Source organism: Podarcis pityusensis (genome assembly GCF_964106645.2).
Source record: "Podarcis pityusensis genome assembly, chromosome: 2".
In the NCBI taxonomy this organism is placed as follows: domain Eukaryota; kingdom Metazoa; phylum Chordata; class Lepidosauria; order Squamata; family Lacertidae; genus Podarcis; species Podarcis pityusensis.
The window spans coordinates 119,856,476-119,877,394 of NC_138029.1; the positions used below are offsets into that span (position 1 = coordinate 119,856,476).

General features: G+C 47.4%; 2 protein-coding genes and 1 long non-coding RNA gene across 13 annotated transcripts in view; 2 read left to right on the top strand and 1 right to left on the bottom strand.

The window, feature by feature from the left end:
• The window catches only part of LOC308469510 (uncharacterized protein), a 40,434-nt gene that overhangs the window by 5,218 nt on the left and 14,297 nt on the right, over positions 1-20,919 (bottom strand). For 2 of the 5 annotated variants that reach the window (XM_080992075.1, XM_080992074.1), the window contains exon 2: positions 1,160-1,980. In XM_080992075.1, coding sequence (XP_080848201.1) covers positions 1,160-1,980 — 821 coding nt within the window. Of the gene's footprint in view, positions 1-1,159; positions 1,981-4,452; positions 4,742-4,895; positions 4,968-18,924; positions 18,968-20,919 lie in introns of those variants that run through there. The other 3 variants (XM_080992076.1, XM_080992077.1, XM_080992078.1) reach the window with 3 other exon arrangements.
• LOC308470187 lies at positions 1,966-4,297 on the top strand. The gene is made up of 2 exons (XR_013982234.1): positions 1,966-3,060; positions 3,543-4,297. It is a non-coding gene; the product is annotated as an uncharacterized lncRNA (long non-coding RNA).
• LOC308469747 (uncharacterized protein) lies at positions 6,367-19,464 on the top strand. Of its 7 annotated transcripts, none has more exons than XM_080992648.1 (5): positions 6,367-6,618; positions 8,502-8,710; positions 10,629-10,904; positions 14,689-14,815; positions 16,581-19,464. In XM_080992648.1, exons 2-5 carry the CDS (start codon positions 8,609-8,611, stop codon positions 17,561-17,563), a joined length of 1,488 nt encoding a protein of 495 aa, XP_080848774.1. In that variant the 5' UTR covers positions 6,367-6,618; positions 8,502-8,608; the 3' UTR covers positions 17,564-19,464. The 7 variants fall into 7 exon arrangements, with proteins under 7 accessions (XP_080848774.1, XP_080848773.1, XP_080848772.1 ...); XM_080992647.1 differs by lacking the exon at positions 6,367-6,618 and adding an exon at positions 7,609-7,872 and having other exon boundaries at positions 8,330-8,710; XM_080992646.1 differs by lacking the exon at positions 6,367-6,618 and adding an exon at positions 7,609-7,872.

A 20,919-nucleotide genomic window follows, 5' to 3' on the forward strand; every position in this document is an offset into this window, starting at 1 on the left:
GAGAGAAAATCCTCCAGTAAAACCAGATTTTTCTAAGCTCCAGAGGAATATTTTGGCATCTAACCCCAGGGTCACAAGATTCCAAATTAATTGGGAGGACAACACTGAAAAACTGACAGATGCAGAGAGCAGCAACCCAAACCTTCAGTCACTCCTTTCTACAGACGCACTGCCTTCTGCTTCAAAAGGATGGTCAACATCAGAAAATTCACTAAATGTTATGTTAGAATCTCATATGGACTGCATGTGACCTGACTTACCTTTCAGCACTATGTACCATAGATTCCGGCATATTAGGCGACTGGGCGTATAAGACAACCCCCCAAATTGTCAGCTGCCAATTTGGGGGGTTGATTTATATGCCCAGTGTTATACGTGGCAGTTTCGCTGGGCAGCGGCAGTGGGTGGTGAGCTCCGTGCTGGGAGGAAGCTGCCTGGTGAAGCCGCCCAGCGATGCTAAGCTGGCTTCACTGGGCGGCTTCCTCCTGGCGCGGAACCCGTTGCCCACTGCCGCTGCCCAGCGAACCCATACCCGGCGTATAAGACGACCCCCAACTTTTTGGAGGATTTTCAGGGGTTAAAAAGTCATCTTATACGCTGGAAAAGGTCCGTATAGTTAAAGCTATGGTTTTCCCAGTAGTGATGTATGGAAGTGAGAGCTGGACCATAAAGAAGGCTGATCGCCGAAGAATGGATGCTTTTGAATTATGGTGCTGGAGATCCTGAAGCTGAGGCTCCAATACTTTGGCCACCTCATGAGAAGAGAAGACTCCCTGGAAAAGACCCTGATGTTGGGAAAGATGGAGGGCACAAGGAGAAGGGGACGACAGAGGACGAGATGGTTGGACAGTGTTCTCAAAGCTACCAGCATGAGTTTGACCAAACTGCGGGAGGCAGTGGAAGACAGGAGTGCCTGGTGTGCTCTGGTCCATGGGATCACGAAGAGTCGGACACGACTAAACGACTAAACAACAAATACGCTGGAATCTACGGTATGTGTTAGGATGTAGACAGACTTAAAATAGGATTCGGCAGATTGAGAGAGGAGATGCTGTTGATGGCTACTATGAGCCACAATGGCAATGCTCTCTCCCCGCTGCGGTTAGGGGCCCTGCTTCTGCCACCCTCCAAAGTCCCGAGGGGCGGAGAGCTGCCTCACCTGCTGCTCCCACCTCTTGGGCTCCCGGGGCCTCCTCAGGAAGCCCTCGGCCAGGGCTACCGCCTGGGCGCAGGTCTCCGGCCCCCATTCCCTCACCCAGCTCTGGATCTCGGGCGGCAGGATGGTCAGGAACTGCTCCAGGATCAGCAGCTCCAGGATCTGCTCTTTGGTGTGCCGCTCGGGCTCCAGCCACTGGCGGCACAGTTCCCGCAGCCGGACGCAGACCTCGCGGGGCCCCTCGGCCTCCCGGTAGCCGAACTGCCGGAAGCGCCGGCGCTGGGACTCGGCGCTGACCAGGCCCGGCCTCGAGCTCTCAGCCTTTAACTTCCCGCTGGCGCCGTCGCCCCTCTCTCTGCCTTCCGGAGGGTGTTGGGGGGCTGGCTGCGGCTCTCCCGAGAAGGGCCGAGCCGCCCAGTCCCCTCGGGGCCACATCCAGGCGTCGGCGGCTCCCTCAAAGGCCTTGCTGCTCTCCTCCCACGTCGCGGGCAGCTGCGGGTTGCCCCAGCCTGGGTGCGGGGACTGAACTGCCTTCAGGAACTCCTGCCAGGGACCGTCCCAGCCCTGTGGGATCCCGTCGCCTGGCTCCTGCTTCACTTGCTGTGAGGCTGGCCATCGCAGGAGCTCCGCCGCCATGCTGGCCGGAACGGTTTTCCTGGCTCTTTTGTTGACGTCCTTGTCGGGTTTGGGGCCTGCTGTGTCGTCTTCCTCCTCGCCTGTTCTCTCTCCAGGCCGAGGCCCTTGCTCAAGCACTGGCTGGTAGGGAAGGGCTAAGGACATGGCGGTGCCACTTCCCACGGCGGCCATCTTCTCCCTCTCTTGGCCTAGAAATGTTAAGAACACAACAAAATCACCTCTCCAGCTGAGCTCGGTTCTTGGTTTCCTACCATGGGCAGCCTGACTACCTTGGAAGGTTGGAGGGCCATTTGTCAGGGATCCTTTAGCTGTGGTTCCTGTGTTGCTGGGGATTTGGCTAGCTGACCTTTGGGGGTCCCTTTAACTCAACAATTCTATGGTAGTAATAAAAAAAGAACAATAAAAAGCCTAATGGAGCTGGATATAGGAAGCTGCTTTATATACTATTGCACTATGGCAGCAGCTCTCCTGCGTTTCAGGTGAGGCCTTCCCAGCCGTACTTGGACATGCCAGGGATTTAACCTGGAACCTTCTGCATGCAGGGCAGAATCTCTAACCGTTCCTCCTTCTCCAGCATCAATGAATAATAAAATTACAGAGTTGGAGAGGACCCACAGTCATCGAGTCCAACCCCCTGCAATGAATGCAATTTCAGACAGAGACTTTCCTGTTAGATTATCACGGCGATCTAAAACCCTGTCCACCTTGAAAAAGAGATTTAATTTAAGGAAGAGCTTTGAGTTGCTAACTATTATTATTGTCACTGATTTATTCACCGCCTTCTGAACCACCCTCTCTCATGGTGATTCACATATAAGGTAATTAAAAGCAGTTAAAACAGACAAAGATAACAAATGGGTTTATAACAAGACTAAAATCCCTAGCAAAGAAGACACTTGTGGTAAAGACTCCCTTTATCCAGCTGGGAAAACCTGTTGGAATAAAAATGTCTTCCACGGTTGCCCAAAGTGCAGATTGACAGAGATGCTATTCCACAGAACAGGGGCAGCCACACTACAGGCCCTGCTCTGAGCTTATGGACAGTGGGCTTCTGAGATCTTTGGAACTTGCAGTGATTTTTTCTCCAGACTGCAGCAATGTGCTTGGTACAGAAGGGATAAGGCGGTCTCTTAAGTTGTGGTACACGGAGACCGCAAGGAAGCTACCAGCATTTCTATTCTCTGGCAATGCCCCTGTGTTACTAACAGCCTCACACACGGTGGGTTCAACAGGTGCAGCTCCCCATCCAGATCACTGGGCAATCAGATGTAATAATAATAATAATAAATTTTATTTATATCCTGCCCTCCCCAGCCGAAGCCGGGCTCAGGGCGGCTAACAACAATCAAATAATCAAACAATCAAATAATCCAACATTCTAAAAACATTTCAATTATAAAAATTAATTAAAATCAAATTGATGGCAACCGTTAAGCAAAATTCTGTGCAGGTTGCCAGAGGAGGGAGTCAGGCTGCGCCCTAACCAAAGGCCTGGTGGAACAACTCTGTCTTGCAGGCCCTGCGGAAAGATGTCAGGTCCCGCAGGGCCCCAGTCTCTTGTGACAGAGCATTCCACCAGATCGGAGCCGCAGCCGAGAAAGCCCTGGCTCTAGTTGAGGCCAGCCTAACCTCTCTGAGGCCTGAGACCTTCAGGATGTTTTTATTTGAAGACCGTAGGTTCCTCTGTGGGGCATACCGGGAGAGGCGGTCCTGTAGGTACGAGGGTCCTAGGCTGTATAGGGCTTTAAAGGTAAAAGTGACTGTGGGTTCCCTGTTGCAGTTACGCAGAAGGGGCTGAACGGAACCAGCACAGCTTGCGGGAGGGCAGTGCTTGGCCTGTGACCTATGGGTCTCCATGTGCAGCACCAGCATTAAATGTTATCTTATGATGCCTCCTGTTTCCCTGCTCACTGCAGTCAATACCAAGCTATTTCTTTTTATTGATTTATTAAATTTGTCAGTTGCTTCATCTTGCCCAGGGCAACCCAAAGCAACTTAAAACACTGACTGAAATGGGAGCTACAAGGACCAATGGCCTGATTCAGAAAAAGGCAGCTTCCTCTCTTCCTCAAGGTTAACCGCAGCCACCAAATATATAAAAAAGCAAAACATAAAAGCCAACAGCGATCGAACCCTCAAAACAAAACTGATCCAACTAAAAGGGGAAGGGCGTAAATAGCTCAGAGGCAGGACAGCTGTTCTGCATGCAGAAGGTCCCAGGTAGGGCTGGGAGAGGGTGTGCCCTGCCTGAGACCCTGGAATGCATCAAACTAAGCTCTACTCGTAATAGATCCACTCAAATGAATGAACCTAGATTAGTCATGTCTGCTCACTTTAGTGGATCTGCCTTGAGCAAGACTAGAAATGGCACCATGGGAGAGCTGCTGCCAGTCAGTGTAGGCAAGTCTCAGGCAGATGGAGCAACTTGGTATAAGCAGCTTCCTTTGTTCCTTTGCAACTTGTCCCCAAGGAACAAGAAACAAAATTAAATAAACTTGTCAAAAATCCCCTCTTCTGCACAACGGCTAAAAGACCCAGGAATCTCCCTTTCCTTGAGAAGGTACCTTCTAGGGAGGTAGGCCACTGGCCCATCAAGCTAAATACGGTCTACACTGACTGGCAGCAGCTCTGGAGGGTTTGGGGGCAAGGGGCAACCCTACCTGGAGATGCTGGGGACTGAATCTGGCACCTCCTGCACGCAATACAGATGCTCTACCCCTGAGCTACACCCCTTTCGGTGAGGATCAACTAGTAACATCTCTGCGCTTCACCTGCTGAACATCTGCCTGCTGCGCTAAAAAAAAGAAAGAAGAAAAACACAGAGAAACCTGATTTGGGAGCCTGCGAGAGGAAAATGAGCAGCTAGAGATGGGTGCAGGGTTAGTGACAGAAACAGCCCACAAATCCTAACCTGCAAAGGCACATACGCATTTTCAACCCCCACCCCCACTGCAGGATCCCTCCGCCCCCCCACCCCACCCAGGGGACCCCCCCATCTCCCCGCTCCCATTTTCCCAATCTCCAGGCTTTGCTTCCCCTGCTCCTCCTCGCCCGCCCGTCTGCCTTTTGTCCTTCAATGCAGAAGCCCCAGCTTAAGGCTCACCCTTGGAAGGCAGCACCCCCTCCCCCACGTGGGAGGCAGGAGGCGGGGCAGGAAGGAAGGAAGCCAGGAAGAAAGAACCCTTCTCTATGGATCGCCTTCACTTCCTGCTCCCGTGTTTTCCCGCGACTTGTCTAGGCCCACGCGGCTCTTTGGCCACATTAACTCTTTCAGCACCACATCACCGCAGGCACTTGGCCTCGCCAGTCTCTCAGAGTGATGCATTAAAAAAAAAAAAGGGTTCCATTTTTATATGAAAATTTTGCAATTGGCTTTAAACTCATCCTTCCTGAGAGAGAGAGACGAATAACAAACTTACTGGCCTGACTAATATGTTTTGGCTATTGTATGCACTGCAGGGATGTTGATTTATTGGTTTTTGGTTTTAAATCATCACCTGCTTTTATCTACTATTTCTTTTTTTAAAGTTGTATCAGCTGCTTGTGTTGTGTCAGTTTGTTGCTTTGACATGTATAAGTGTTTTGACAGCTGTAATGCTTCACCCCCCTTTTCTGTTTTTTGTTGTTGTTTTTTTTAAAAAAAAGATTGACCTAAAACAAACGGGCAGTTGGAAGGGATCACAGAGATCATCTTGTGGGATGTAAAGCTGCAGTCAAGTGCAACATTCCGACTAAGGGCCTCCATGTTCTAACCGGTTGCTGTGACAACCAGTTTGTCGGTTGCTGGTAGTTTTGAAAGGTAACTGCTCAGCTGCAGTCACCTCAGGACCAACTTCCCTCTGGCATAGTTTATTTGCTTGTTATGTAACCTCAGCCTGCCTTCAGGTACAGTTCTGTAAACCGGAATGAATCTGAGAGTAAAATAGTTTCATGTTAACATGAATCAGATTCATGTGTGTACAGTGGTACCTCGGGTTACATACACTTCAGCTTACAGACTCCACTAACCCCGAAATAGTACCTTGGGTTAAGAACTTTGCTTCAGGATGAGAACAGAAATCGCGCGGTGGCAGCGGGAAGCCCCATTAGCTAAAGTGGTGCTTCAGGTTAAGAACAGTTTCAGTTTAAGAACAGACCTCCGGAACGAATTCTTAACCCAAGGTACTATTTCTGGGTTAGCGGAGTCTGTAACCTGAAGCGTATGTAACCTGAAGTGTATGTAACCCGAGGTACCACTGTATTCTTTAAGAGGGATTCAAAGGGATTTTTAACTTGGAAGGCATCTTTATTAGTAGAACTCAGACGAGTCAGCAACAAGCTGATCGCTGCATAAACTTATAAAGGGGATTGTTTAACTCTGCTAAAGGAAACCTTCCCACAATTGTATGCACTGCAGGGATATTGGTTTTTGGTTTTAAATCACCACCTGCTTTTATCTACTATTTATTTCTTTTTTAAAAGTTGTATCAGCTGCTTGTGATGTGTCAGTTTGTTGCTTTGACATGTATAAGTGTTTTGACAGCTGTAATGCTTCCCCCCCTTTTTTTCTGTTTTATTTTTTTTTTAAAAAAAAGATTGACCTAAAAGAAACGTGCAAGTTGGAAGGGACCCCAGAGATCATCCAGCCCAACCCACTGCAGTGTAGGAATCTCAGCTAAAGCATCCATGACAGATGGCCACGCAACCTCCAAGCAAGAAGAGTCCATCACCTCCCGAAGGAGTCCTTTCCACTGCTGAACAGCTCTGACTGTCAGAAAGTTTTTCTGTGTGTCCATCGACTCTGCCAGGGGTGGGGGCTTCAGATCAGCCATGATGAAGCTCACTGGGTGAGCACCGGCTCTCTGCCTAACCTACCTTGCAGGGTTGTTGTGGGGCATAGCTGTCAACCGTCCCTTATATGGCAGGAAACTCCCTTATCCCAGCGCCGTGTCCCGCTGCTGTCCCTTACTGATGATGTCCCTTAAATTTCCCGGGAAGCAGCGGCTCAGGATCCTCCGCCGAGAGAGAGAGCGCGCGCATGAGCTGCCGCATCTCCGTCTCTCCCAAGGAGACGGGCGGTGTGGGCAAGAGTCTCCCTCCCTCCCTCTCTCTTGGGTGGGGAAGGACCGATGGAACTCCTCGCGCCAGGACAACGGCAGTCCCGACGTGCTGCTTAGCATCCTCTCCAACCAGTGCAGCATCTTCATGTAGTGATTTCCCCCTCTGCATCCCTTTCATAACTCTATTTTTATAAATCATTTGTCCATCCATAGTTCAAATTTTTACTACAAGTTTTCTGTCAGTCCTACCAATGTCACTCTTTCCAATAGCTTTTCAACTAAATTATAAACTTTCCCCATTCTTTATTAAAGAGGTCCTCTTCCTGGTTTCTAATTCTGCCTTGTAAGCTTTGCCATCTCGACGTCATTCATCAGTTTTGCCTGCCCCTCTTCTTTGGTCGGAGTTGTAGACCCTTAGGATCATCTAGTCCAACCCCCTGCAAAACACAGTCAGTGGCAGCCAAAGCAGCCTGGCTCCATCAGTGGCGGATTTATGTATAAGCCAAGCAAAATCCCTTATTTTCGCTGCTGATCCCTTATTTTCGAGGTTGCTGGTCCCTTATTTTCAAATCTGTAAGTTGACAGCTATGTTGTGGGGGGGTGAAATGAGGAGGGAGAGAACTGCGTACGCTGCGTTGAGCTCCTTTGGAGGAAAAAAAGGGGAATATAAATGCAATAAATAAAACATCTTGACCGAAGCACTACCAAGGGATGGATTTCGAGAACCTGCGAGTCAGAATGGGGCGGGGGGTCCTTCTCTGCAAAAAAAAGCTTGCAAAAAAGGGCTGTTGGGGACAACCAACCTTGCACGGCTCCAGCCAGCAGGGGGCAGATGGGGAAACCGGCCGATCGCCCGGGAAAATGCACTTTGCACTTTCCCAGGAATCCTACCAAGGCTCCTCCTTTTCCTCCCTCCCTTCCTTCTTCCTTCCCTCCATTTCTCCCTCTCCCTCCCTGTTTCTTTCTCTTCTTATGTAAGATCCATGTGGTTCAGCGCCTAGGCTTGCAATCTGAAGTCGTCCTTGCAAATATAAATAAACCGTAAGTCAGGAGACTCTTCTCCTCGCCCCTCGGTTTTCCAATAGGGCGCCGTTTTATTTGCTATTTCAAGCAATGCTGGTTGATGCGCAGGTGAGACAGAACTGGGGAACTGGGTGGATGCCGCTTCCAAGTTTTTAACACTTGCAAAGCAGCAGCCAACTAAGGAAAAACCCAAGAATATTGAGTCAGACCATCGGTTCACCTCGCTTAGCGTTGCCTGCCCAGACCGGCAGCGGCTCTCCAAAGTATCTGGTATCTCCAGTTAGGGCTGAGAGACACACCCTGCCTGCCCCAAATCCTGGAGAGCTGCTGTCGGTCAGTGTGGACAGTATTGAGCTAGGTGGACCAGTGGTCTCACTCCATAAAGCTGCCTCTATTCCCAGAGGAGTTGTATAGATGTTCCAACCATGCAAGGTTGACACCCACTGTGTGTGTGTGTGTGTTTTCCTTTCATTAGCTAAGCCAGGAGCTCCTGGTCCCAGTCAGTGAAGCACTTTCTTAGAGCATAGCTGTCAACTTTCCCCCTTTTTTTAAGGGAAATCCTATTATTTTGAATAGGATTTCCCTTTAAAAAAAGGGAAAAGTTGACAGCTATGCCTTAGAGCAAGATTGCCCTTGTATGTTTGCAGCCGACTCCATCACCTTTGCCACAAGTGGCTGAAGCCAGAGACACACCAAGACTCAGATCCTGGACCTGGCGATCCTGGAGCAGTTCCTGGCTCTCCTCCCCTCGGAGATGGAGAACTGGGCGATGAGATGCAGAAAGGAGACCTGTTCCCTGACCAAAGGTTTCCACCTGAGCCGGGCAGAGGACATGAAGCAGGAGGAGGAACAGCAGGTGAGAGATGGCTTCATCCAGGTGCTAACACTTTAGGTCAGTGGTTTTGAATACAGTGGTACCTTAGTTCTCAAATGCCTTGGTACTCAAACAACTTGGAACCCAAACACTGCAAACCCGGAAGTAAGCGTTCCAGTTTGCGAACTTTTTTCGGAAGCTGAACATGCTCCATTTTGAATGCCATACTTCCGTTTTGAATGTTACGCTGAGGTCTGTCTGTTTTTGCTATTTAATTTGCGTTTTTGTTTTTGTGGCTCTTTTTTTGTGACTGTGTGGAACCCAGTTCAGCTACTGATTGATAGTGTGACTGCAGTACATAGTTTATTGCTTTCATTTTATGGATCAATGGTCTCGTTAGATAGTAAAATTCAAGTTAAATTGCTATTTTAGGGGTTGTTTTTAAAGGTCTAGAACGGATTAATCCATTTTGCATTACTTTCTATGGGAAAGCGTGTGGGGAGGTTTACTTTAGCAGAGTTAAACAATCCCCTTTTTAAGTTTATGCAGCGATCAGCTTGTTGCTGACTCATCTGAGTTCTACTAATAAAGATGCCTTCCTGGTTAAAAATCTCTTTGAATCCCTCTTAAAGAATACACACACAAATCTGATTCATGTTAATACAGTCATACCTCGTGTTACGCCCACTTCATGTTACGTTCTTTCAGGTTACGTCCCGCAGCAACCCAGAAGTACCGGAAAGAGTTACTTCTGGGTTTTGCTGCTCGCGCATGCGCAGGCGCGCAAAATGACATCATGCGCAGAAGCAGCAAGTCGCAACCTGCACGTGCACAGATGCGCCGCTGCGGGTTGCGTTCTTTTCAAGTTGCGAACTGGCCTCTGGAACGGATCCCATTCACTACCAGAGGTACCACTGTATAAAACTATTTTACTCTCAGATTCATTCCGGTTTACAGAACTGTACCTGAAGGCAGGCTTAGGTTACACAACAAGCAAATAAACTATACCAGAGGGAAGTTGGTCCTGAGGTGACTTCAACTGAGCAGTTACCTTTGAAAACTACCAGCAACCGACAAACTGGTTCTCACAGCAACCGGTTAGAACATGGAAGCCGTTAGTCCTCTGTCGGAATGTTGCACTTGACTGCAGCTTTACATCCCACAAAGCACACCTTGGTTTTGGAATGCATTGGTTTTGGAAAGGACTTCCGGAACGGATTAAGTTTGAGAACCAAGGTACAGTGGTACCTCTGGATGTGAACGGAATATTCTAGAAAGAACTTGAGGATTGGTCTAGGAAAGGTTGCTAGGCAACAGAAAAATTTCCCCAGAACGGGTGCCTTTATTAACGGCATGTGGTCAATAAAGGTCAGTCAGTGTGTAAATGAACAGAAGTGTAAATGAGTCAGCAATTGAGTTTCTGGCCAGATGGCTGGAGGAGAAGGAATTGTGTTGTTTTATTTGACCAATGTAATTTTTTAAAAAATAATAATAAAGATTCTCTGTAGAAAGAAACTCTGCTGTAAGCCTTAAAAGAATAAAACCCAAGAGTAGGTGCAGAGCATACCCACCATGGCTAGAGGCCTTCAATAGCTCTCTCCTCCAATAATTTGTCTAATCCTCTTTTAAAGCCGTCAGAGTTGGTGGCCATTGCTGCCTCCTTGCTGGGGGGGTGTGACCCCTCCCGGTGGGCGGAGCCAGAGGCAAAAAGTGGGTGGAACAATGAATGTGACTCTTGACTTTGGTATAGTAAGCATCGTTCTAGCTGTGCAAGCAAGAGCAAATCTCACATTTCAAGTGGTATGTTCCAACCAGGAGAAAGCCCTTGAGGAGGTGTGGCCTTGGAGGGGGGTTCAGAGGGCCAGACAGAGAAGTCTGGAGGTCCACATTTGGCCTGAGGTGCCCCCCGCTGTTGCAAAGGTCTAAAATGCCCTCCGACCTTCTTTTGTCTCCCTTGCAGATGGTGAAAACAACAGAACCACAGAATTACAGAACTGGAGAATTAGAAGGGGCATCTAGTCGGACGCCCTGCGATGCAGGAATCGCAGTCCTGGTCTTGTGGCCGCCACCCCCAGACGAGAGCCCCTGCTCCGTTGCAAAAATGATGGTGATGTTTTCTTCCAGACCGTCTCCTCCTCTGCGTGGAGCAGAAACTGTTTCTGGAGAGCTGCTGAATCGGGTGCAGGAAGAAGGAATGGAGAGCTGTGCAGGATCTGCCCCTTCCCCTCGGCTTCTGGTACAGTTGCCCGATGTGCAGGCTTTGAATGCATCACACATAGGCAACCTCAGCCCTCCAGATGTTTTGGGACTACAACTCCCATCATCCCTAGCTAACAGGACCAGTGGTCAGGGATGATGGGAATTGTAGTCCCAAAACATCTGGAGGGCCGAGGTTGCCTATGCCTGCTCTGCATAGTTTCTGTTTTCTTTTTGCAGCTCTAATATGTTCTTCCTTAGCTGCAGAACAACTTTGGAAGAGCCTGGCTAAAAGATCAGGCCAATGGCGAGCCAGATGCCACAGTGCAAGCAAGACATGAGCTCAACAGCCTCGCTCTCCCCACTTATGATTCCCAGCACCTGGTATTCAGTCCCATTGACATCTTTAGGATTTCCTTTCAGTAAGAACATACAAAGAGCCGATTGGATCAAGCCAAGAGCCCATCTAGTCCAGCATCCTGTTCTCACAGTGGCAGTTTCCGAGCACAATACAAAGTGTTGGTGCTGACTTTTAAAGCCCTAAACAGGCTTGGCCCAGTATTTCTGAAGGAGTGTCTCCACCCCCATCGTTCTGCCCAGACACAGAGATCTAGCTCTGAGGGCCTTCTGGCAGTTCCCTCCCTGCAAGAAGTGAGCTTACAGGGAACCAGGCAGAGGGCCTTCTCAGTAGTGGCACCTGCCCTGTGGAGCGCCCTCCCATCAGATGTCAAGGAGATAAACAACTATCTGACTTTTAGAAGACATCTGAAAGCAGCCCTGTTTAGGGAAGCTTTTAATGGTTGATGTTTTATTCTATTTTCAGTATCTGTTGGGAGCCACCCAGAGTGGCTGGGGAAACCCAGCCACATGGGCGGGGTATTATTATTATTATTATTATTAACCAGATGCCCCAGTGCAGGAAATGAGCACATCAGTGCTGCTCTCTCTACCCTTCCCCAAAAGTGGTATTCAGAGCGCCTTTGAAAAGCTTTATTAGCTACCAATGATGCTTTGAAAGAGGATTAAACAAATTCAGGGAGGATGAGGCCACTGGTGGCAACGAACCCTGACGGTTGTGGACCGGGCAGTAATGCTTCTGAATACCAGTTGGTGAAAACCACAGGAGAGGAGAAGGCTCTTCTGCTCAGGGGCTGCTTGAGGGTTTCGTACAGATTTATGTCTTGCCAAATGCAAGGTGGTTCTTTTAAAATGAGATCCAGAAGCAAGACGAAATACACAAGTGAATGAGAAGATTAAATATTTCATTCTGAAACAGCAAGCAATGTATACAGACCAAGCAAACACTTCAATCTGCCACTTGGAAGCCCTCAAGAAGCCTCAGTTTGCACGGATCTGCGGCCGATCAGTCCATGCATGAGCTTCATAGAAACCTAGCCCAGACCATCTGATTTTATATATAGCCTGTGTGGCGACTGGCTACGTGCAGATCATCCATTAGCCATCCCCTCCCAATACCTCACTTTTTAAAAAAACAATGTCCAACATCAAAGAAGGTACCGTATTTTTCGCCCTATAGGACGCACCGGCCCATAGGACATACCTAGTTTTGGAGGGGGGAAATAAAGAAGAAAAAAGCTTCCCCCGACCCCAGCCCACAGAACAGGCAGCTCTCCGCAAGCCTTGGGAGACCGTTGCGACTTCCCGCCAGGCTCCCACTGCTTGCGGATATCTGCCTGAAGCCCAAACCAGGTTGGGGAACAGCGGGATGGCGGCGCTGCGCCTCCCCGCTGTCCCCTGAGCTTGCGGGGCTGGCGGCGGGGAGAAGCGCGCTTCTCCCCGCTGCCAGCCTCCAAACCAGGTCGGGGAACCGAAGCCCGGCGCGTGCTGTGCAGCGCGTCCCAGGCTTCGAGATGCAGGCTGCTATCCGCAAGCCTAGGGAGCCCAACGGGAACTCCCGCGGGCTCCCAAGGCTTGCTGAGAGCTTCCTGAAGCCTGGAGAGCGAGGGGTCGGTGCGCACCAACCCCTCTCACTCTCCAGGCTTCAGCGAAAGCCTGCATTCGCCCCATAGGATGCACACACATTTCCCCTTCATTTTTGGAGGGGGAAAAGTGCGTCCTATAGGGTGAAAAATATGGTACCCAGCATTATCCTCCCAACTGATTATGGCAGCTGTGTGTGGGGCTTTACCGCCTCCCAGCATTTTCAGGACATTAAAGACTCTTCCCACGCCATCAGAAAACTTAACAAGAGCGAGGAAGGGGGAAGGAACAGAGGCAGGAAGGGTAACTGTGTCAGATCACTAAGTCCTCGATACATTCGAAATAAATTAAAAAATTATCCAGTAGCACCTTAGAGATCAACTGAGTTCTGGGTATAAGCTTTTGTGTGCATGCACACTTCTTCAGATTCTTCAGGTATTCTTCAGATTCTTCACAAAATTTTACACCCAGAACAAACTTAGTTGGTCTATGGTGCTACTGGACATTTTTTAATTTTTATTTTTTTCTGACTGTGTCAGACCAACACGGCTACCTACCTGATCCTCAATACATTTTTGGCTTCCAAGTGCATTTCCCATACAGTATGTAGTTAGCCATTGTGAAAACGGGGAGTTGAAGTAGATGAGCCATAGGCCTAATCCAGCAAAGCTCTTGACATGTTCTCCAGCAAGGGTGACTGCTTTTCCAGGGAGAAACCGACCTTGTCTAGTAGCCACAACGGCTATGTTCCACCTCCACGATCGGAGGCACCATAACTCGGAAGTAACATTCGCTGGGGAACAAGGGAGGCCTCTTGTGCTCGGGTCCTGCATCCCATTGGGGCTTCTGGGCTCTTCAGACATCCTTTGGATTCCGCAGGGGAACCTGCAGTCACCTCGCCTTAACTACCTCTTTGGATTGCTAAATTATCTATGACCGCCAAAAATGTGAATCTGCTTAAGGACAACTGTGAAGGATGTTGGATTGAAGAGAAGGGGAATTTGGAAATAGGGACAAACCAGAAGTTGTTACTGTTGGGCCGAGTTGTTGTGGCGGGGATGTTGCAGTTGTTTCAAACATTGCAAGTTCTGGATGGGATGGAGGGTCTCAGGAGGTGGCAGAGGGATGCTCCTAGAGTTGTTTGGCAGGGCAGGAAGCCTCGAGTTAAGCTTAAGATATTGATGGATGCTAAAGAAGGAGGTGGACCTGCCCTGCCAGACCTTTAAACTTCATTGTGAACCATCTGCCTTTTGCTGATTGAGAAAATGGTTGCTTCTGGAAAACACTGAAGTTGGACAATGGCAGACGAAGTTGATGGAGTATAGGGAATTAGCGGAAATGACTGGCAAGATCCGAGACCAGGGTGAAGAGTCGGTGGAAGAAGATTGGAAAAAGTTTAAAGATTATTATAGAAATATTGTAAAATTAAGGAATGTTAGAAAAATGTTGGAATGAAATTACATGGCTTTAGTAGAAATGTCATAAGGAATTAAGTATAAACAGATTAATAGAAAATTAAAAGAAAAGTATGGCAAGAATGTGTTAAGATAATTATAGAACAAAAAACAGAGTAAGATGGAAAGGAATTGCTGAAACAAATAATAGAAGTGGAATACAAAAAGGGAGGTATGAGGAAGTCACTGGAAATAAGTGAATGAATTATAAGATATTGAAAATGTTTGAGGTGTTTTTTAAAATTGTTTTTGTCTGTTTTTGCTTGATTTGTTAGTCCATTCGTATTGTTTTCTCTTTTTGTTTCTTCTTTTTCTCTGTGTTTGTAGTGCTGTGTTGGAAATTTTGAAAAAGTAATAAATATCATTTAAAAAAAAAAGGATTGCTAAATTATCTGTGAGATAAAGCTCTTCCCTTTTTGGTGCTTTCAGGGCCCGGTGACCTTGGAGGATGTGACCGTGCATTTCACAGAGGAGGAGTGGGCCCTTCTGGATCCGGGCCAGAGGGCCTTGCACAGAGAAGTCATGGAGGAGAATTACAGGAATCTGGCCTCTCTGGGTTTGTATCCTCCTTCTCTTAGCCTGAGGTTCCCCACCCACTCAGGACAGCATCATAAGATCATAGCACGAGGTCTCAGTTGTTGTCCCTGCTGCTTTTGAGCTCTGCTGACAGAGGCGCTAAGGATGAAATGTGTGACCTGATACACACCGAGGGCTTTGTTGTTGTTTAGTCGTTTAGTCGTGTCCGACTCTTCGTGACCCCCTGGACCAGAGCACGCCAGGCACTCCTGTCCTCCACTGCCTCCCGCAGTTTGGTCAAACTCATGCTGGTAGCTTCGAGAACACTGTCCCACCATCTCGTCCTCTGTCGTCCCCTTCTCCTTGTGCCCTCCATCTTTCCCAACATCAGGGTCTTTTCTAGGGAGTCTTCTCTTCTCATGAGGTGGCCAAAGTATTGGAGCCTCAGCTTTAGGATCTGTCCTTCCAGTGAGCACTCAGGGCTGATTTCCTTCAGAATGGAGAGGTTTGATCTTCTTGGAGTCCATGGGACTCTCAAGAGTCTCCTCCAGCACCATAATTCAAAAGCATCAATTCTTCGGCGATCAGCCTTCTTTATGGTCCAGCTCTCACTTCCATACATCACTACTGGGAAAACCATAGTTTTAACTATACGGACCTTTGTTGGCAATATGCTTTTTAAGATGCTGTCTAGGTTTGTTATTGCTTTTCTCCCAAGAAGCAGGCGTCTTTTAATTTCCGAGGGCTAGATACAACTAAATAGTTATGCTAGTGGGATGTAAAATGAACCCCACAAGTGCCGTGGGTCTATTTTTCTCCTCTCTTCTGCTTGTGTGCCCCTCCAAATTAGTTCTGGCAAGTTGGGAGAAACTCAGGCACAACACGAGGAGATTAGGAGAGGGGAGATTTTGTTGCCTGACAAGTGTGATGTCAAATTTGCTCTGGGCTTCCAGAGCTCTATAATACACAACCTTCAATTTTGAGGGTCTGATTTACAAAGCAAATTTATCTGACCTACCAAGACGCCACTGATTTTGGCAGCAGATGCAAAGAGATGTGGGGTGGGTGCAGCCCAGTGCTCTGATGAGGATGAAACCCTACTCCTTCCTGCTTCTCAGACCCATCTGAGAACTCCTAGCCCAGCTGATATGCACAGTTCAGGTGTGAGGTGTGTGTCCTGTGTGTGTACATGCAAGGGTGTATGTGTGAGAAAGACAATGTGGAGTGGCCATGCTCATCTTTGGCCACACTTACCGTATTTTTCGCTCTATAGGACGCACCCGACCATAAGACGCACCTAGTTTTAGAGGGGGAGAACAAGGGGGGGGAAATCTCTCCCTCTCTGCGCAGTGCCCCTTCAGCGAAGCAGCAAGAGAAGCGGAGCCCCTTCCATTTCTCCTCCTGCTTTGCTGAAGGGGCGCTGTGCAGAGAGGGAAAGCTGCGCAGCACCTCTCCAGAGAAGCAAAGCCAGAAGAGCAAGAGGGATCGGTGCACTCCATAGGCTTCGCGTTGGTTTCGCTGAAGCCATGGAGCCTGCATTCGCTCCATAAGATGCACACACATTTCGTCTTAATTTTTGGAGGTGGAAAAGTGCGTCTTACAGAGCGAAAAATACGGTACCTTCAACATGCGGCCCGCAGGAGCATTGATCAAGGGTGAACGCGGCCCAGTCTTAGTGCCCATCAACAGTGGCTGCCCCCTGACTATCCTTCCCCTTCTGCTTTTCACACAGACATTAATTGGGATTGTTCTCAAACTTTGGTGTCCGTTCCTCCCTGATCAGGTCTCCATTTGTATTCCTGCAGGTGATGGGGGAGAGAGCAGTGAAGAGAATGAACCCCAGGGAATTAAAACTGAAGCAGAAGAGAATTTGAGGAAGGACACTGTTGTTCCAGACGGTGCTGGCTTCAATGAAACTCTGATGCTGGAAAAACATCATACAGGCAAGAAACAGGAAAACGTCTCTCCTTGTGTAAGAAACCCAGCTAGAATATTGAATCCCAGCACCCTTGGAAGAAAACATAATGGGGATAAACTGTTTCAATGTTCAGAGTGTGAAAGGAGCTTCAAGTACAAGTCACTTCTTCATCTACATGAAAGAACCCACACAGAAGGGAAACACTATAAATGTTCAGAGAACAGAAAGAGTGTCCGTCTGAGCTCCAAGCTTCCTGCTCATCAACAAATCCACACTGGGGGGGAACCATATAAGTGCTCAGTGTGTGGAAATAACTTTGCTGATAGCAATAAACTGTCTAAACATGAAAGAATCCACACAGAAGGGAAACCACATAAATGTTCAGAGTGCGGAAAGTGTTTCCGGCAGACCTACAACCTTTTTAATCATCAAAGAATCCACACTGGAGAAAAACCATATAAATGCTCAGAGTGTGGAAAGAGCTTCACAGACCGTAGTGGCCTTACTCGTCATCAGAGAACCCACACAGGAGAGAAACCACATAAATGTTCCAATTGCGGAAAGTGCTTCAGCCGCTACAGTCACCTTCTTAGTCATCAAAGAATCCACACAGGGGAGAAACCGTATAAATGCTTGGAGTGTGGAAAGGGCTTTGCTCAGAGCTCTGCGCTTCTTTCTCACCGAAAAGTCCACTCAGGAGAGAGACCGTTTAAATGTTCTGAGTGCGAAAAGTGTTTCCGTCTGAGCTCCAAACTTCTTGATCATCAAAAAATCCACACTGGAGAAAAACTATATAAGTGCTCAGTGTGTAAAAGCAGCTTTGCGTACAAGAGACATCTTTCCTTACACGCAAGAATTCACACAGGATAAACCATATAAATGCTTAGAGTGTGGAAAGAGCTTCACTAGGAGCTGTGTGCTGTTAAATAAAGAATCCATTCAGGAGGGAAACTATAAATGCTCAGTGTGTGGAAAAAGCTTAAGAGATCATAGTAGCCATTCTCATCATCAGAGAAGCCACATAGAAGCCACATAAATGTTCCAATTGTGGAAAGTGCTTCAGCCAGAATAGTGACCTTCTTAATTATCAGACGCTCCATACATGTGAGTTTGGGGAAAGCTTCAGTTGTAGCCAAACACTTGCTTTACACATGGGGGAGAAAGCATTTTCATGTTCAGAGTGTGGAAAGTACTTTGACCATAAGTTACTAACTACCAAAAGGCCCATACAGGTGAGAAGTTATATAAATGTTCAGAGTGTGGAAAGAGCCAAAGCAATAGCCTCTTTAACCACAAAATAATCCATTTTGCAGAAAAAGAATATCATTGTTTGGGATGTGGAAAGGGCTTCAGCTGAAGGGTACGTCTTAGTATGGAATGCGGGTGGCACTGTGATCTAAACCACTGAGCCACTTGAGCTTGCAGATCATAAGATTGGCGGTTGGAATCCTCACAGTGGGGGTGAGCGCCCGTCGCTCTATCCTAGCTCCTGCCAACCTAGCAGTTTGAAAGCATACCAGTGTGAGTAAATAAATAGATACCACTGCGGTGGGGAGGTAAATGGTGTTTCCAGGTGCTCTGGCAATCGTCACGGTGTTGCGTTGTGCCAGAAATGGTTTAGTCATGCTGACCTCATGATGCAGAAAAATGCAGGCTCCCTTGGCCTGAAAGCGGAGATGAGCGCTGCACCCTCATAGTAGAATTTGACTGGACTTAACCATCCAGGGGTCCTTTAGTGCACATCAGAAACCCCATACAGGAGTGAAATCATATAAAGGTCCATTGAATGGAAAGAGCTTCAGCCACGTTGGTGGCTTTAGTTTCCATCAGTGAGTCCACACCGGAAAAGAACTATATACAGTGGTACCTTGATTCTCGAATGGCTTGGGTCCCAAACAAATCGGCTTCTGAACGTTGCAAACCTGGAAGTAAGTGTTGTGGTTTGCGAATGTTTTTCGGAAGCCGAACGTCTGACGTGGCTTCCATGGCTTATTGAGTGCAGGAAGCTCCTGCAGCCAATCAGAAGCCGTGCCTTGGTTTTTGAACAGTTTTGGGAGTTGAATGGACTCCTGGAACGGATTAAGTTCGACAACCAAGGTACCACCGTAGTTGCCATGGAAAGAGTTTTCAGGTGAGCAGAGTGGTTGCGTATCACCACCAAATCCTCACAAGGGAATAAGTCATTTAAATCCTCAGTCAGATGTGGTATCTGTCACAAGGAAAGCACTTACACAGGAAAGACCATAGTCTCTTGCACATAACGCCAAAGCGTGGTTAACAGAAGAAGAGCTTGCTGGGTCAGGAAAACGGGTCCTCTCCACTCTTGTGGTTTCCTGCAAGTAAGAACAGAACATTGCTCACAGCACAGCCTCCATCCTCCTCCATTGATGGACTTACCCTCCTTTAATTTCTCTAAACCTCTCTTAAAGCCATCCAAGTTGGTGGCCGTCACTGTTTCCTGCTGGAGTGAGTTCCACAGTTTATCTATGTAAAACAAGTACTTTCCTTTCTTTACCTGTCCTGAATTTTCCAGCTTCATTGGATATCCACAAGATTTTGTGTTGTGTGAGAGGGATAAAAACTTTCCTCTATCAACTTTCTTCCTGCCATGCATAGTTTTGCAAACGTCTGTCATACCATCTCTTGCTCGCCTTTTTCTATAAATGATGTTTTATTAAACCATGGCTTAGTGATATCTGTGAAACTAACCCAGCAGTTTAACTATGGTCTGTTAAATATTATTAAAAGTCAACAAAAGTTTGTAATCCTCATTTGACATTAGCCAGGGTTTTGTGTTATATTTGAATGCAGGAATTTACTGCTAAAAGCTACAGAGCCATGAAGAGGGGCCAACAATGGAAATGGTTCTCAAGGTTTGGCTGCTCTGACGTTAAGTGACCATCTGCCCAGTGCCTCGGCTTCAGCTATGGCTTGTTAACTATGGTCCACCTTAGTTATGTGAGAGCCAAGCCAGTGCATCCTAGGAATGTTGGCAGCATGGAATGATTGTGTCAAAAGATTCACACCGAAGCAACATCCTATAAATAACTAAGACCAGAGTGGTTTTGAGCAATTGAACACTAGTCTAGGATTTCAAAGTGATGTCTGGGAGGAATTTCCAGGTAATCAAACTGAAAAATTATGTGTTGTTTGGCATTTTTGTAAAAAAAAAAAAGCTAAACTTTGGGGGTTTGGTTTTTTTAAAAACAAAGTTTGATAATATTTGGGTCTTCCTAGCAAAAACTCAGCAACTTTTACTTTTTGAAATACGGCAATTCTAACACTAGTAAGAAGCAGAGGGAACATCAGGGTGGTGGACCATAGTTAGCCTGTGGCAGAAACACATGCCAATTGTCAATTTCAGCCGTATCCCCTTACATCTCCCACATGCTCCTACTGAAATATATTTTAAAAACCAGGTATTCACGAAGAAAGGGGCATGGATAGCAAACGGGTTCAGAAGTGGCAACAGCATAATTACAGTTTGGGGAGAGAGGAAGTCAAGTAATATGTTTATAAGGTTGGAAGTTTCAATAATTAAGCTAATTGGTGTTTATCTGTTTGTTGTTATATTCTTTGTTTTTACTTTCTTTTTTCTTTTGTTTTTTTGGTTGTGCAACGTTTGTTGCAGTATGTGTTATATTTGTATAAAACTTAAAAATTGTTGGGGGGAAAATAAATAAAGTTTGGGGAGCGAGAGACAGAATAGCTCATCTCTTCTTTCATATTGACAGTGACTTCCTCCAAGGAAATGTTTTGGCAGTGCCGGATTAAACCATGTGGAAACCCTTAGGCAGCTGAAATCTCGGGGAGGGGCCTCACAAATTATCTCCTAATAACGTTTTTTATTTTACCAATCAACTATTTTAATAAACCAAATCAATATTAGTTTGATCCGTTGTCACAGGGTCCCTAAAAAGTGTGGGGTCCATAGGCTGCGGCCTGCTCTGCCTCTTTGGTAACCCAGCAATGTGTTTCAGCTGTGCAAGAGGGGGAAGCAAGCCAGCCATGAAGTAACTCCTCAGGAGATGGGCCACAGCTGAGTATCCACAAAGTCAGATCTGTTCAGATCCCCACACATCTTGGCCAGGCTTCCCCGCAGGGTTGTTGTGCATGATGGAAGGGAAGAGCCAGTCATGGCACCAGGCGGTCCCTGGTGGGGTTTAAATGCAATCCACTAAACCACAGAGCCTAGGGCTTGCCGATCAGGTCGGCGGTTCGAATCC